The sequence below is a fragment of the Oncorhynchus masou genome, chromosome 27 (genome assembly GCF_036934945.1).
Source record: "Oncorhynchus masou masou isolate Uvic2021 chromosome 27, UVic_Omas_1.1, whole genome shotgun sequence".
In the NCBI taxonomy this organism is placed as follows: domain Eukaryota; kingdom Metazoa; phylum Chordata; class Actinopteri; order Salmoniformes; family Salmonidae; genus Oncorhynchus; species Oncorhynchus masou.
Genome location: NC_088238.1, coordinates 65,825,567 through 65,840,678, shown reverse-complemented (window position 1 = coordinate 65,840,678; position 15,112 = coordinate 65,825,567). Strand labels below are relative to the sequence as shown.

At 46.3% G+C, this 15,112-nt stretch overlaps 1 protein-coding gene across 1 annotated transcript; it reads right to left on the bottom strand.

Moving 5' to 3' along the window:
- Window positions 1-3,356: 3,356 nt before the first annotated feature.
- LOC135516536 (motile sperm domain-containing protein 1-like) lies at window positions 3,357-14,289 on the bottom strand. The gene is made up of 5 exons (XM_064940891.1): window positions 13,450-14,289; window positions 13,225-13,300; window positions 6,248-6,459; window positions 4,129-4,281; window positions 3,357-4,051 (listed from the first exon to the last, which is right to left on the bottom strand). The coding sequence occupies exons 1-5, from the start codon at window positions 13,688-13,690 to the stop codon at window positions 4,023-4,025; spliced, it is 711 nt and encodes a 236-aa protein (XP_064796963.1). The 5' UTR covers window positions 13,691-14,289; the 3' UTR covers window positions 3,357-4,022.
- Between the last annotated feature and the right edge of the window lie 823 nt (window positions 14,290-15,112).

Sequence of the window (15,112 nt, the reverse complement as noted above, 5' to 3'; positions counted from 1 at the left end):
AAACATTAGATGTCAGTGAGATGTTCTCACTTTCAAATACATTGATGCTGTAATCACCCAATATAAAACACATTTTATCTTCATTATTAATCAAACCCAAGGTTAATGCAAGGATATCAATGAAAATACCCAGAGTCGGGTGGCCGATAGATGCATCCAACTACCACTTTTTGACCACCAACAAATGAACATGAGGGAATTTCTATGAAGAGATTCAACATCAATGTTATCAAGCGTAAGTCCACAGTCCTCTCTCACAAAGAATTGAAAACATTTCTGAACAAATATAGACCCTCCTCCTCCCACTCTTGATGTTCTCCAGTGGTGAACAGCATTATAAGGATAGATGTCTCTTCAGGCAACCAGGTTTCTGAAAAGGGCAACAATGGAACATTCATGACTGAGAGAAAACAGATATTGAAGGTGGTTGTGATTTTTAGGAAGACTGTGAACATCCAAATGAAAGGTATGAAATAATCTTGTCTTGGAATTAGATACACTGCTGTACATGTTGTTAATGTGCTTAACATTATAGTAATCACAAGTGATTGATGTTTTAATCTGGATCAACACAATCATTATATTTATTGTTCGCTTCATTAATATCTAATGGGTTAAAGACCATGTTATCAGGGTTGATATCTTGCCCAATTTAAAGAGATACACAGTCTGAGTGGAACAGAAACAAGTGTATGCCTCACATGTCCAATACAACCATACATTGGTGTTCGTTTCATCAATAGGGGTGCACTTCCTATAGAAGGCACATTGACACAGTCCACCTAACACCACTGAAGACTTCAGAGGGTTAAGACAGTTGGCAATGTGTGGTAATGGTCATGAGGTGAAACACAGAAACTTCTTCAATTAGTCGTGGCAGCAGTTCCTTTTTAATGGAGATTTAAATTCCCTTCAGGCACTTGGCTCTCCTGAGAATTTCATCAATATCTTTGAACCAGTTTCATCACTATAGATCTTTATTTTATTTATTTAACCTTTATTTAACGAAGCAAGTCAGTTAAGATCAAATTGTTATTTAGAATGACGACCTAACCAAAAGGCAAAAGGCCTCCGCGGGGGCGGGGCCTGGGATTAAAAAGAAAGGACAAAACACACATCACGACAAAACACATTTCTATGCGCCCTCCAGATCTCGATGAGTTTAGCATCTAGTTTGCTCTGCCAGGAGTTTATTGGCCTTGAGTTCTGTGTCATACCAAGTTTCAGTCTTTATGTCCTCAATTCCATCGATTAAAATGTTATTGCTCCTTTTTTGGTTTTCAATGTAGTCTCCTTTGGAAGCTTGTCAAGTGTTGTTTGGAAAATTGTGAAATCCTCAGACATGGTTTTGAATGCAGTCAACTCTAACCCTACATATCAATAACTCTAACTCCCTAACCTACATACAGTGCATTTGGAAATTATTCAGACCCCTTGACATTATCCACATTTTGTTACGTTACAGCCTTATTCTAAAATGGATTACATAAATACAAATCCTCAGCAATATACAAAAATACCCCATAATGACGAAGCGAAAACATTTTTATTAAAAAATAAAATAAAAACAGAAGTATCTTATGTAAATAAGTATTCAGACTCTTTGCTGAGACTCGAAATCGAGCTCAGGTGCACCCTGTTTCCATTGATCATCCTTGAGATGTTTCTACAACTTGATTGGACATGATTTGGAAAGGCACACCTGTCTATATAAGATCCCACAGTTGACAGTGCATGTCAGAGCAAAACCAAGCCATGAGGTTGAAGGATTGTGCCGAGGAACAGATCTGGGGAAGGGGACCAAAAAATGTCTGCAGCATTGAAGGTCCCCGAGAACACAGTGGCCTCCATCATTCTTAAATGGAAGAAGTTTGGAACCACCAAGACTCTTCCCTAGAGCTGGCCTCCCGGCCAAACTGAGCAATCAGGGAGAAGGGCCTTGGTCAGGGAGGTGACTAAGAACCCAATGGTCACTCTGACAGAGCTCTAAAGTTCCTCTGTGGAGATGGGGAGAACCTTCCAGAAGGACAACAATCTTCTGCAGCACTCCACCAATCAGGCCTTTATGGTAGAGTGACCTGACAGAAGCCACTCCTCAGTAAAAGGCACACGACACCCCGCTTGGAGTTTGCCAAAAGGCACCTAAAGGACTCAGACCATGAGAAACAAGATGTTCTAGTCTGATGAAACCAAGATTGAACTATTTTACCTGAATGCAAAGCGTCACGTCTGGAGGAAACAAGGCACCATCCCTATGGTGAAGCATGGGGTGGCAGCATCATGCTGTGGGGATGTTTTTCAGTCGCAGAGACTGGGAGCCTAGTCAGGTTCGAGGAAAGATGAACGGAGCAAAGTACAGAGATCCTTGATGAAAACCTGCTCCAGAGCGCTCAAGACCTCAGACTGGGGTGTAGGTTCACCTTCCAACAGGACAACGACCGTAAGCACAAGAGCCCGGACTTGAACCCGATCGAACATCTCTGGAGAGACCTGAAAATAGCTGTGCAGCGACGCTCCTCATCCAACCTGACAGAGCTTGAGAGGATCTGCAGAGAAGAATGGGAGAAACTCCCCAAATACAGGTGTGCCAAGCTTGTAGCGTCATACCCAAGATGCTTCAACAAAGTACTGAGTAAAGGGTCTGAATACTGATGTAAATGTGATATTTCCATTTAAATTGTTTATATTTTTTTTGTAAAAATGTCCAAAAACATGGTTTTGCTTTCTCATTATGGGGTATTGTGTGTAGATTGATGAGAGGGGGGCTATTTAATCCATTTTAGAACAAGGCTGTAACGTACCAAAATGGGGGAAAAGTCAAGGGGTCTGAATACTTTCTGAATGGACTGTATGTATGTTAGTGTACACGTATGTTTGTTTACATGTATGTTAGTAAACACGTATGTTTGTTCACAGTACATGTTGGTTTGTTTACATGTATGTATGTTAGTGTACACGTATGTTTGTTTACACTTGTTTATATGTATGCTTTACATACAGTTTCACATTTCAGCCCTGTTGGCCCCTAGAACATATCAGCCCTGTTGGTCCCTAGAACATATCAGCCCTGTTGGTCTCTAGAACATATCAGCCCTGTTGGTCCCTAGAACATATCAGCCCTGTTGGTCCCTAGAACATATCAGCCCTGTTGGTCCCTAGAACATATCAGCCCTGTTGGTCCCTAGAACATATCAGCCCTGTTGGCCCTAGAACATATCAGCCCTGTTGGTCCCTAGAACATATCAGCCCTGTTGGTCCCTAGAACATATCAGCCCTGTTGGTCCCTAGAACATATCAGCCCTGTTGGTCCCTAGAACATATCAGCCCTGTTGGTCCCTAGAACATATCAGCCCTGTTGGTCCCTAGAACATATCAGCCCTGTTGGTCCCTAGAACATATCAGCCCTGTTGGTCCCTAGAACATATCAGCCCTGTTGGTCTCTAGAACATATCAGCCCTGTTGGTCCCTAGAACATATCAGCCCTGTTGGTCCCTAGAACATATCAGCCCTGTTGGTCCCTAGAACATATCAGCCCTGTTGGCCCCTAGAACATATCAGCCCTGTTGGTCCCTAGAACATATCAGCCCTGTTGGCCCCTAGAACATATCAGCCCTGTTGGCCCCTAGAACATATCAGCCCTGTTGGCCCCTAGAACATATCAGCTCTGTTGGTCCCTAGAACATATCAGCCCTGTTGGACATATCAGCACTGTTGGCCCCTAGAACATATCAGCCCTGTTGGCCCCTAGAACATATCAGCTCTGTTGGTCCCTAGAACATATCAGCCCTGTTGGACATATCAGCACTGTTGGCCCCTAGAACATATCAGCTCTGATGGTCCCAATAACATATCAGCCCTGTTGGCGCCTAGAACATATCAGCTCTGTTGGTCCCTAGAACATATCAGCCCTGTTGGACATATCAGCACTGTTGGCCCCTAGAACACATCAGATTGATCTGGGGAATGAACGGGGGGGGGGATCTTGGTCTGAATCTCCATGGAAACATCATCTCCTCTTCTGGTTACCGTAGAAACACCATGGTGAGCAGACCTTAGAGACAAATAAACAAGAGTTACACACACGCACACGCGCGCACACACACACACGCACACGCACAGATGTCTTACCCAGTGTGTAGGCGCACACCAATTTCTGTGTGACAGTCACATGGGCATAGCTAGGAACCAAGTTGTTGGGCTCAGAGTGGAGGGGGAGCATTAAGAAAGCAACACACACCACACCCATCACCACCGACACTGCAAACTGGGACAGTCTCCGAACTAGAGGGGAGAGAGATGATACATGTTGACTGAGATGTGACTGTTTCTTTAAGGAGAGAGATGATACATGTTGACTGAGATGTGACTGTTTCTACAAGGGAGAGATGATACATGTTGACTGAGATGTGACTGTTTCTACAAGGGAGAGAGATGATACATGTTGACTGAGATGTGACAGTTTCTATAAGGGAGAGAGATGATACATGTTGACTGAGATGTGACTGTTTCTATAAGGGGAGAGAGATGATACATGTTGACTGAGATGTGACTGTTTCTATAAGGGGAGAGAGATGATACATGTTGACTGAGATGTGACTGTTTCTATAAGGGGCGAGAGATGATACATGTTGACTGAGATGTGACTGTTTCTACAAGGGGAGAGATGATACATGTTGACTGAGATGTGACTGTTTCTACAAGGGAGAGAGATGATACATGTTGACTGAGATGTGACTGTTTCTTTAAGGGAGAGAGATGATACATGTTGACTGAGATGTGACTGTTTCTTTAAGGGGAGAGAGATGATACATGTTGACTGAGATGTGACTGTTTCTATAAGGGGAGAGATGATACATGTTGACTGAGATGTGACTGTTTCTAAAAGGGGAGAGATGATACATGTTGACTGAGATGTGACTGTTTCTACAAGGGGAGAGAGATGATACATGTTGACTGAGATGTGACAGTTTCTATAAGGGGAGAGAGATGATACATGTTGACTGAGATGTGACTGTTTCTATAAGGGGAGAGAGATGATACATGTTGACTGAGATGTGACTGTTTCTATAAGGGGAGAGAGATGATACATGTTGACTGAGATGTGACTGTTTCTATAAGGGGCGAGAGATGATACATGTTGACTGAGATGTGACTGTTTCTACAAGGGGAGAGAGATGATACATGTTGACTGAGATGTGACTGTTTCTACAAGGGAGAGAGATGATACATGTTGACTGAGATGTGACTGTTTCTTTAAGGGGAGAGATGATACATGTTGACTGAGATGTGACTGTTTCTTTAAGGGGAGAGAGATGATACATGTTGACTGAGATGTGACTGTTTCTACAAGGGGAGAGATGATACATGTTGACTGAGATGTGACTGTTTCTACAAGGGAGAGAGATGATACATGTTGACTGAGATGTGACTGTTTCTTTAAGGGGAGAGAGATGATACATGTTGACTGAGATGTGACTGTTTCTTTAAGGGGAGAGAGATGATACATGTTGACTGAGATGTGACTGTTTCTACAAGGGGAGAGATGATACATGTTGACTGAGATGTGACTGTTTCTACAAGGGGAGAGAGATGATACATGTTGACTGAGATGTGACTGTTTCTTTAAGGGGAGAGAGATGATACATGTTGACTGAGATGTGACTGTTTCTTTAAGGGGAGAGAGATGATACATGTTGACTGAGATGTGACTGTTTCTACAAGGGAGAGAGATGATACATGTTGACTGAGATGTGACTGTTTCTATAAGGGGAGAGAGATGATACATGTTGACTGAGATGTGACTGTTTCTATAAGGGGAGAGAGATGATACATGTTGACTGAGATGTGACTGTTTCTACAAGGGGAGAGAGATGATACATGTTGACTGAGATGTGACTGTTTCTACAAGGGGAGAGAGATGATACATGTTGACTGAGATGTGACTGTTTCTATAAGGGGAGAGAGATGATACATGTTGACTGAGAAGTGACAGTTTCTATAAGGGGAGAGAGATGATACATGTTGACTGAGATGTGACTGTTTCTATAAGGGGAGAGAGATGATACATGTTGACTGAGATGTGACCATTTCCTCAGGAAGGAGAAATCTCTTCAGGGTGACTGTAGATCTAACGGAGGAGTATGTAGGTCGAGGTTGAGAGACAGGGTGAGGGAGGGAGGGGGAGTCAGTGGGTCTATGCTGGGGGTGTCCTCCCTCCCCTGTATGGAGGGCTAACTAAGTGACTCACCTCTCTGGGGCAATGTGAAGTAAGGTAGAGGAGCGAGAGAGGGAGGGGGGAGTCTCGGGGGGCTAGTGGGTCGATTCTGGGCAGTGGCCTCTCCTCCCCTGAGCTCAGCCCACACCTCCCGATTCGCCCCCTGCCCTCCCCCCGACACCTCCAGGCGGAACCGATCTCTCCTTCCCCAGTGGCGGGTGGACACATCTTGGTGACGCACCACTCTGTGGGGAGAAAGAGGAAGTCGGGTCAGAGGACAGGAAGTCTCAGGTTGTGTCCAAAATGGCACCTTATTTCCTTATTCCCTGGTCAACAGTACTGCCCTGTAAAGGCCCTGGTCAACAGTACTGCCCTGTAAAGGCCCTGGTCAACAGTACTGCACTGTAAAGGCCCTGGTCAACAGTACTGCCCTGTAAAGGCCCTGGTCAACAGTACTGCACTATAAAGGCCCTGGTCAACAGTACTGCACTATAAAGGCCCTGGTCAACAGTACTGCACTATAAAGGCCCTGGTCAACAGTACTGCCCTATAAAGTCCCTGGTCAACAGTACTGCACTATAAAGGCCCTGGTCAACAGTACTGCCCTGTAAAGGCCCTGGTCAACAGTACTGCACTATAAAGGCCCTGGTCAACAGTACTGCCCTGTAAAGGCCCTGGTCAACAGTACTGCACTATAAAGGCCCTGGTCAACAGTACTGCACTGTAAAGGCCCTGGTCAACAGTACTGCCCTGTAAAGGCCCTGGTCAACAGTACTGCACTATAAAGTCCCTGGTCAACAGTACTGCACTGTAAAGGCCCTGGTCAACAGTACTGCACTATAAAGGCCCTGGTCAACAGTACTGCACTATAAAGGCCCTGGTCAACAGTACTGCACTGTAAAGGCCCTGGTCAACAGTACTGCCCTGTAAAGGCCCTGGTCAACAGTACTGCACTATAAAGGCCCTGGTCAACAGTACTGCACTGTAAAGGCCCTGGTCAACAGTACTGCACTATAAAGGCCCTGGTCAACAGTACTGCACTATAAAGGCCCTGGTCAACAGTACTGCACTATAAAGGCCCTGGTCAACAGTACTGCACTATAAAGTCCCTGGTCAACAGTACTGCCCTATAAAGGCCCTGGTCAACAGTACTGCCCTATAAAGGCCCTGGTCAACAGTACTGCCCTATAAAGGCCCTGTAAAGGCCCTGGTCAACAGTACTGCCCTGTAAAGGCCCTGGTCAACAGTACTGCCCTATAAAGGCCCTGGTCAACAGTACTGCACTATAAAGGCCCTGGTCAACAGTACTGCACAATAAAGGCCCTGGTCAACAGTACTGCACTACAAAGGCCCTGGTCAACAGAACTGCCCTATAAAGGCCGTGGTCAACAGTACTGCCCTATAAAGGCCCTGGTCAACAGTACTGCCCTATAAAGGCCCTGGTCAACAGTACTGCACTACAAAGGCCCTGGTCAACAGTACTGCCCTGTAAAGGCCCTGGTCAACAGTACTGCCCTATAAAGGCCCTGGTCAACAGTACTGCACTATAAAGGCCCTGGTCAACAGTACTGCACAATAAAGGCCCTGGTCAACAGTACTGCACTACAAAGGCCCTGGTCAACAGAACTGCCCTATAAAGGCCGTGGTCAACAGTACTGCCCTATAAAGGCCCTGGTCAACAGTACTGCCCTATAAAGGCCCTGGTCAACAGTACTGCCCTGTAAAGGCCCTGGTCAACAGTACTGAACTATAAAGGCCCTGGTCAACAGTACTGCCCTGTAAAGGCCATGGTCAACAGTACTGCACTATAAAGGCCCTGGTGAACAGTACTGCCCTATAAAGGCCATGGTCAACAGTACTGCACTATAAAGGCCCTGGTCAACAGTACTGCACTATAAAGGCCCTGGTCAACAGTACTGAACTATAAAGTCCCTGGTCAACAGTACTGCACTATAAAGGCCCTGGTCAACAGTACTGCCCTGTAAAGGCCCTGGTCAACAGTACTGCACTATAAAGGCCCTGGTCAACAGTATTGCCCTGTAAAGGCCCTGGTCAACAGTACTGCCTTATAAAGGCCCTGGTCAACAGTACTGCCCTATAAAGGCCCTGGTCAACAGTACTGCCCTGTAAAGGCACTGGTCAACAGTACTGAACTATAAAGGCCCTGGTCAACAGTACTGCCCTGTAAAGGCCATGGTCAACAGTACTGCACTATAAAGGCCCTGGTGAACAGTACTGCCCTATAAAGGCCATGGTCAACAGTACTGCACTATAAAGGCCCTGGTCAACAGTACTGCACTATAAAGGCCCTGGTCAACAGTACTGCACGATAAAGGCCCTGGTCAACAGTACTGCACTATAAAGGCCCTGGTCAACAGTACTGCCCTATAAAGGCCCTGGTCAACAGTACTGCCCTATAAAGGCCCTGGTCAACAGTACTGCACTATAAAGGCCCTGGTTAACAGTACTGCACTATAAAGGCCCTGGTCAACAGTACTGCCCTATAAATGCCCTGGTCAACAGTACTGCACTATAAAGGCCCTGGTCAACAGTACTGCCCTATAAAATCCTGGTCAACAGTACTGCCATGTAAAGGCCCTGGTCAACAGTACTGCTCTATAAAGGCCCTGGTCAACAGTACTGCACTATAAAGGCCCTGGTCAACAGTACTGCACTATAAAGGCCCTGGTCAACAGTACTGCCCTGTAAAGGCCCTGGTCAACAGTACTGCACTATAAAGGCCCTGGTCAACAGTACTGCCCTGTAAAGGCCCTGGTCAACAGTACTGCCCTATAAAGGCCCTGGTCAACAGTACTGCCCTGTAAAGGCCCTGGTCAACAGTACTGCACTATAAAGGACCTGGTCAACAGTACTGCACTATAAAGGCCCTGGTCAACAGTACTGTACTATAAAGGCCCTGGTGAACAGTACTGCCCTATAAAGGCCCTGGTCAACAGTACTGCACTATAAAGGCCCTGGTCAACAGTACTGCACTATAAAGGCCCTGGTCAACAGTACTGCACGATAAAGGCCCTGGTCAACAGTACTGCACTATAAAGGCCCTGGTCAACAGTACTGCCATGTAAAGGCCCTGGTCAACAGTACTGTCCTGTAAAGTCCCTGGTCAACAGTACTGCACTATAAAGGCCCTGGTCAACAGTACTGCACTATAAAGGCCCTGGTCAACAGCAATGCCCTGTAAAAGCCCTGGTCAACAGTACTGCCCTGTAAAGGCCCTGGTCAACAGTACTGCACTATAAAGGCCCTGGTCAACAGTACTGCACTATAAAGGCCCTGGTCAACAGTACTGCCCTGTAAAGGCGCTGGTCAACATTACTTCCCTGTAAAGGCCCTGGTCAACATTACTGCCCTGTAAAGGCCCTGGTCAACAGTACTGCCCTGTAAAGGCCCTGGTCAACAGTACTGCACTATAAAGGCCCTGGTCAACAGTACTGCCCTGTAAAGTCCCTGGTCAACAGTACTGCACTATAAATGCTCTGGTCAACAGTACTGCCCTATAAAGGCCCTGGTCAACAGTACTGAAGAATAACGGCCCTGGTGAACAGTACTGCACTATAAAGGCCCTGGTCAACAGTACTGCCCTGTAAAGGCCCTGGTCAACAGTACTGCCCTGTAAAGGCCCTGGTCAACAGTACTGCCCTGTAAAGGCCCTGGTCAACATTACTGCCCTGTAAAGGCCCTGGTCAACAGTACTGCCCTGTAAAGGCCCTGGTCAACAGTACCTCACTATAAAGGCTCTGGTCAACAGTACTGCCCTATAAAGGCCCTGGTCAACAGTACTGAAGAATAACGGCCCTGGTCAACAGTACTGCACTATAAAGGCCCTGGTCAACAGTACTGCCCTATAAAGGCCCTGGTCAACAGTACTGCACTATAAAGGCCCTGGTCAACAGTACTGCCCTGTAAAGGCCCTGGTCAACAGTACTGCCCTATAAAGGCCCTGGTCAACAGTACTGCACTGTAAAGGCCCTGGTCAACAGTACTGCACTATAAAGGCCCTGGTCAACAGTACTGCCCTATAAAGGCCCTGGTCAACAGTACTGCACTATAAAGTCCCTGGTCAACAGTACTGCACTATAAAGGCCCTGGTCAACAGTACTGCACGATAAACCCTATAAAGGCCCTGGTCAACAGTACTGCACGATAAAGTCCCTGGTTAACAGTACTGCACTATAAAGGCCCTGGTCAACAGTACTGCCCTATAAAGGCCCTGGTCAACAGTACTGTACTATAAAGGCCCTGGTCAACAGTACTGCCCTGTAAAGGCCCTGGTCAACAGTACTGTACTATAAAGGCCCTGGTCAACAGTACTGCCCTGTAAAGGCCCTGGTCAACAGTAATGCCCGATAAAGGCCCTGGTCAACAGTACTGCCCTATAAAGGCCCTGGTCAACAGTACTGCCCTATAAAGGCCCTGGTCAACAGTACTGCACTATAAAGGCCCTGGTCAACAGTACTTCCCTATAAAGGCCCTGGTCAACAGTACTGCACTATAAAGGCCCTGGTCAACAGTACTGCACTATAAAGGCACTGGTCAACAGTACTGCCCTGTAAAGGCCCTGGTCAACAGTACTGCCCTATAAAGGCCCTGGTCAACAGTACTTCCCTATAAAGGCCCTGGTCAACAGTACTGCACTATAAAGGCCCTGGTCAACAGTACTGCACTATAAAGGCCCTGGTCAACAGTACTGCACTATAAAGGCCCTGGTCAACAGTACTGCCCTGTAAAGGCCCTGGTCAACAGTACTGCCCTATAAAGGCCCTGGTCAACAGTACTGCACTATAAAGGCCCTGGTCAACAGTACTGCACTATAAAGGCCCTGGTCAACAGTACTGCCCTGTAAAGTCCCTGGTCAACAGTACTGCACTATGAAGGCCCTGGTCAACAGTACTGCACTATAAAGGCCATGGTCAACAGTACTGCCCTATAAAGGCCCTGGTCAACAGTACGGCCCTATAAAGGCCCTGGTCAATAGTACTGTACTATAAAGGCCCTGGTCAACAGTACTGCCCTGTAAAGGCCCTGGTCAACAGTAATGCCCGATAAAGGCCCTGGTCAACAGTACTGCCCTATAAAGGCCCTGGTCAACAGTACTGCCCTGTAAAGGCCCTGGTCAACAGTACTGCACTATAAAGGCCCTGGTCAACAGTACTGCCCTGTAAAGGCCCTGGTCAACAGTAATGCCCGATAAAGGCCCTGGTCAACAGTACTGCCCTATAAAGGCCCTGGTCAACAGTACTGCACTGTAAAGGCCCTGGTCAACAGTACTGCACTATAAAGGCCCTGGTCAACAGTACTGCCCTATAAAGGCCCTGGTCAACAGTACTGCACTATAAAGTCCCTGGTCAACAGTACTGCACTATAAAGGCCCTTGTCAACAGTACTGCACGATAAACCCTATAAAGGCCCTGGTCAACAGTACTGCACGATAAAGTCCCTGGTTAACAGTACTGCACTATAAAGGCCCTGGTCAACAGTACTGCCCTATAAAGGCCCTGGTCAACAGTACTGCACTGTAAAGGCCCTGGTCAACAGTACTGCCCTATAAAGGCCCTGGTCAACAGTACTGTACTATAAAGGCCCTGGTCAACAGTACTGCCCTGTAAAGGCCCTGGTCAACAGTACTGTACTATAAAGGCCCTGGTCAACAGTACTGCCCTGTAAAGGCCCTGGTCAACAGTAATGCCCGATAAAGGCCCTGGTCAACAGTACTGCCCTATAAAGGCCCTGGTCAACAGTACTGCCCTATAAAGGCCCTGGTCAACAGTACGGCCCTATAAAGGCCCTGGTCAACAGTACTGCACTATAAAGGCCCTGGTCAACAGTACTTCCCTATAAAGGCCCTGGTCAACAGTACTGCACTATAAAGGACCTGGTCAACAGTACTGCACTATAAAGGCACTGGTCAACAGTACTGCCCTGTAAAGTCCCTGGTCAACAGTACTGCACTATGAAGGCCCTGGTCAACAGTACTGCACTATAAAGGCCATGGTCAACAGTACTGCCCTATAAAGGCCCTGGTCAACAGTACGGCCCTATAAAGGCCCTGGTCAATAGTACTGTACTATAAAGGCCCTGGTCAACAGTACTGCCCTGTAAAGGCCCTGGTCAACAGTAATGCCCGATAAAGGCCCTGGTCAACAGTACTGCCCTATAAAGGCCCTGGTCAACAGTACTGCCCTGTAAAGGCCCTGGTCAACAGTACTGCCCTATAAAGGCCCTGGTCAACAGTACTGCCCTATAAAGGCCCTGGTCAACAGTACTGCCCTATAAAGGCCCTGGTCAACAGTACTGCCCTATAAAGGCCCTGGTCAACAGTACTGCCCTGTAAAGGCCCTGGTCAACAGTACTGCACTATAAAGGCCCTGGTCAACAGTACTTCCCTATAAAGGCCCTGGTCAACAGTACTGCACTATAAAGGACCTGGTCAACAGTACTGCACTATAAAGGCACTGGTCAACAGTACTGCCCTGTAAAGTCCCTGGTCAACAGTACTGCACTATGAAGGCCCTGGTCAACAGTACTGCACTATAAAGGCCATGGTCAACAGTACTGCCCTATAAAGGCCCTGGTCAACAGTACGGCTCTATAAAGGCCCTGGTCAATAGTACTGTACTATAAAGGCCCTGGTCAACAGTACTGCCCTGTAAAGGCCCTGGTCAACAGTAATGCCCGATAAAGGCCCTGGTCAACAGTACTGCCCTATAAAGGCCCTGGTCAACAGTACTGCCCTGTAAAGGCCCTGGTCAACAGTACTGCCCTATAAAGGCCCTGGTCAACAGTACTGCCCTATAAAGGCCCTGGTCAACAGTACTGCCCTATAAAGGCCCTGGTCAACAGTACTGCCCTATAAAGGCCAGGGAATAGGGCGTCATTTCAACTCTCTGCTATTCCAAATAAAGCCAATAACAACTTATAAAGGCTTTATAGAGCCATCATAAGCACTACATACAGTGTGTTGTATTTGGATTATGCTTAATGATACTCACAGGTCAACACAGGACTTGGCTCTGACACTGCCCTCTGCCTCCACCACTGAATACAGAGATGGGGCTGTACACAACACTATAGAGAGAGATGTCAGAGGTTAGAGGTCAGGGGTTAAAGGTCGACGCAGGACTTGGCTCTCAGGCTGCTCTCTGCCTCTACCATAGAATACAGAGACGTTCACAACAGGTCAGGGGTTGGAGGTCAGAGGTAGGTATGGTTCTTACTCTTGAATCTGATGGTGAAGGTGTAAGGGTTGTAGAGAGTCAGGACTCTCCTGTGGGAACTCCTCTGATCAGAGTAGAACACCAGTTCAGATGGAAACAGGAAAATAGGAAGAGGGCTGGGAGGAGACGGGGGAGGAGATGGGAAGGCAGGGTCATCTCTCTCAGCCTTCCGCTTTACCACCCCAACCTCAGCCCTGTCCCTGGACCCGCTCTCCTGCCCTTTCATTGGCTGCTGCTGCATGACGACGGGTCCTTAGTCATGATCTGATTGGCTCATAAACGGAGTGGCTGTGACGTTACAACAGCGACATCTGTCGGCCAGGGGGAGACGGTGCAGGAGGAGAGATCGCTTTCGGTTATTGAAAATTACAGTAATTTCATCTGGTATTCATTTTAGATAAGGTTACTCGTCTGAGAGGTTTAAAAACAGGGCTTTATTTCAGATAACGTTATTCCTCATATCTTTGTGATTCCTGCAGATGGATGTGGACTTCGTTTCCGCATCTATTCCCTCGTCATGCTGTTATTCCTCCATCTCACAGTTAGCTAATGTTACCTGGTTGCCATCTGTGTGTCTAGTTAATTAAAACAATGTATCCACACCGACTGGCTTCACCAAGTTATCCCGAACGCTACAACCAAACTTCTGTCTGTAGCTATAAGGTAACGTAACGTTAATAACAGGCTGCAGATAGCGAGCTTAACGAAGATCTCTGCGCACAAAACATGCCATATATAGGCTAACAAAAAAAACACCCTGACCTGTTATAGTAATTATCACTACTGTATAGACGGTTAAAACATACACAAGTACAGTAAAGTAGAGATCGTTCACCAATGTACCTCTCTCTATCTTTCTGTGCAGGTTCTACTTCAGAACCCTCCCTTTGAAATGCACCAATGAAGGAAGCGTACTAAGTCAATGCTGCCGTTTCATTGGTAATTTCTCGTGTCCATCTGAGTGTTTTTCCGTGTTTACGTTTTGTGTAGTGACAGCGCCAACGCCCGCCTTTCCTGTCCACTGATTGGTTTGCCTGGAGAGGCGTGATGCGCTGAACGGACTGCGGTAGAGTTCAAGTATGGGTAACTGCATTACAGTAACTAAGATACCGTTTTAAAGCGGCATACAGGTCTGCTCTGACTTACTTTACAACTGTTATTGTTCTATTTACATATGCATACCTATTTCCAAATGACAAACGTCTTAGGATTGTATGTCTATATCTTTCCTTTTTTTTGACCTCTTGGTTTTTTATGATCATCTTTCATATAGAATAGTAGATACCCCTTTATATTTTTTATTATTATTTTGTATTTATTTATTTTTGTTTCTCATTATAGTCCCTGATTACACTAAAGAGGGTTTTTATTCTCTCTTACTATTGAGAACACTTGGTTTGGTCTTGAAAATCATTTTCTGTTGAGTTAAATTTAAAAAAACTGGATAACAACTAGCTCAGAGTTTATGATATGAGATATTTTCACTTCAGGTTGACTTAAATGGTGCAGATCTCGGTTCCTTATCGATTACGTTTACTTCTCCTGCGTTTTTGACTCATCCTACAGTTTATACGTTTATATAATCTTTGTTGTTTAGTCTTTGTCTATAGTGTCTCTTAATGCTAGAGGGTGTTGTGTTGTCTTTGTCTATAGTGTCTCTTAA

Coding starts and splice junctions, on each gene's coding strand:
- LOC135516536 (XM_064940891.1), bottom strand. CDS start 13,690: ATGCAGCAGCAGCCAATGAAAGGGCAGGAGAGCGGGTCCAGGGACAGG. Junction 6,460..13,224: donor GCCAAGTCCTGTGTTGACCT/GTGAGTATCATT, acceptor TTCTCCCCACAG/AGTGGTGCGTCACCAAGATG. Junction 4,052..4,128: donor GGTGTGCGCCTACACACTGG/GTAAGACATCTG, acceptor TTTGTCTCTAAG/GTCTGCTCACCATGGTGTTT.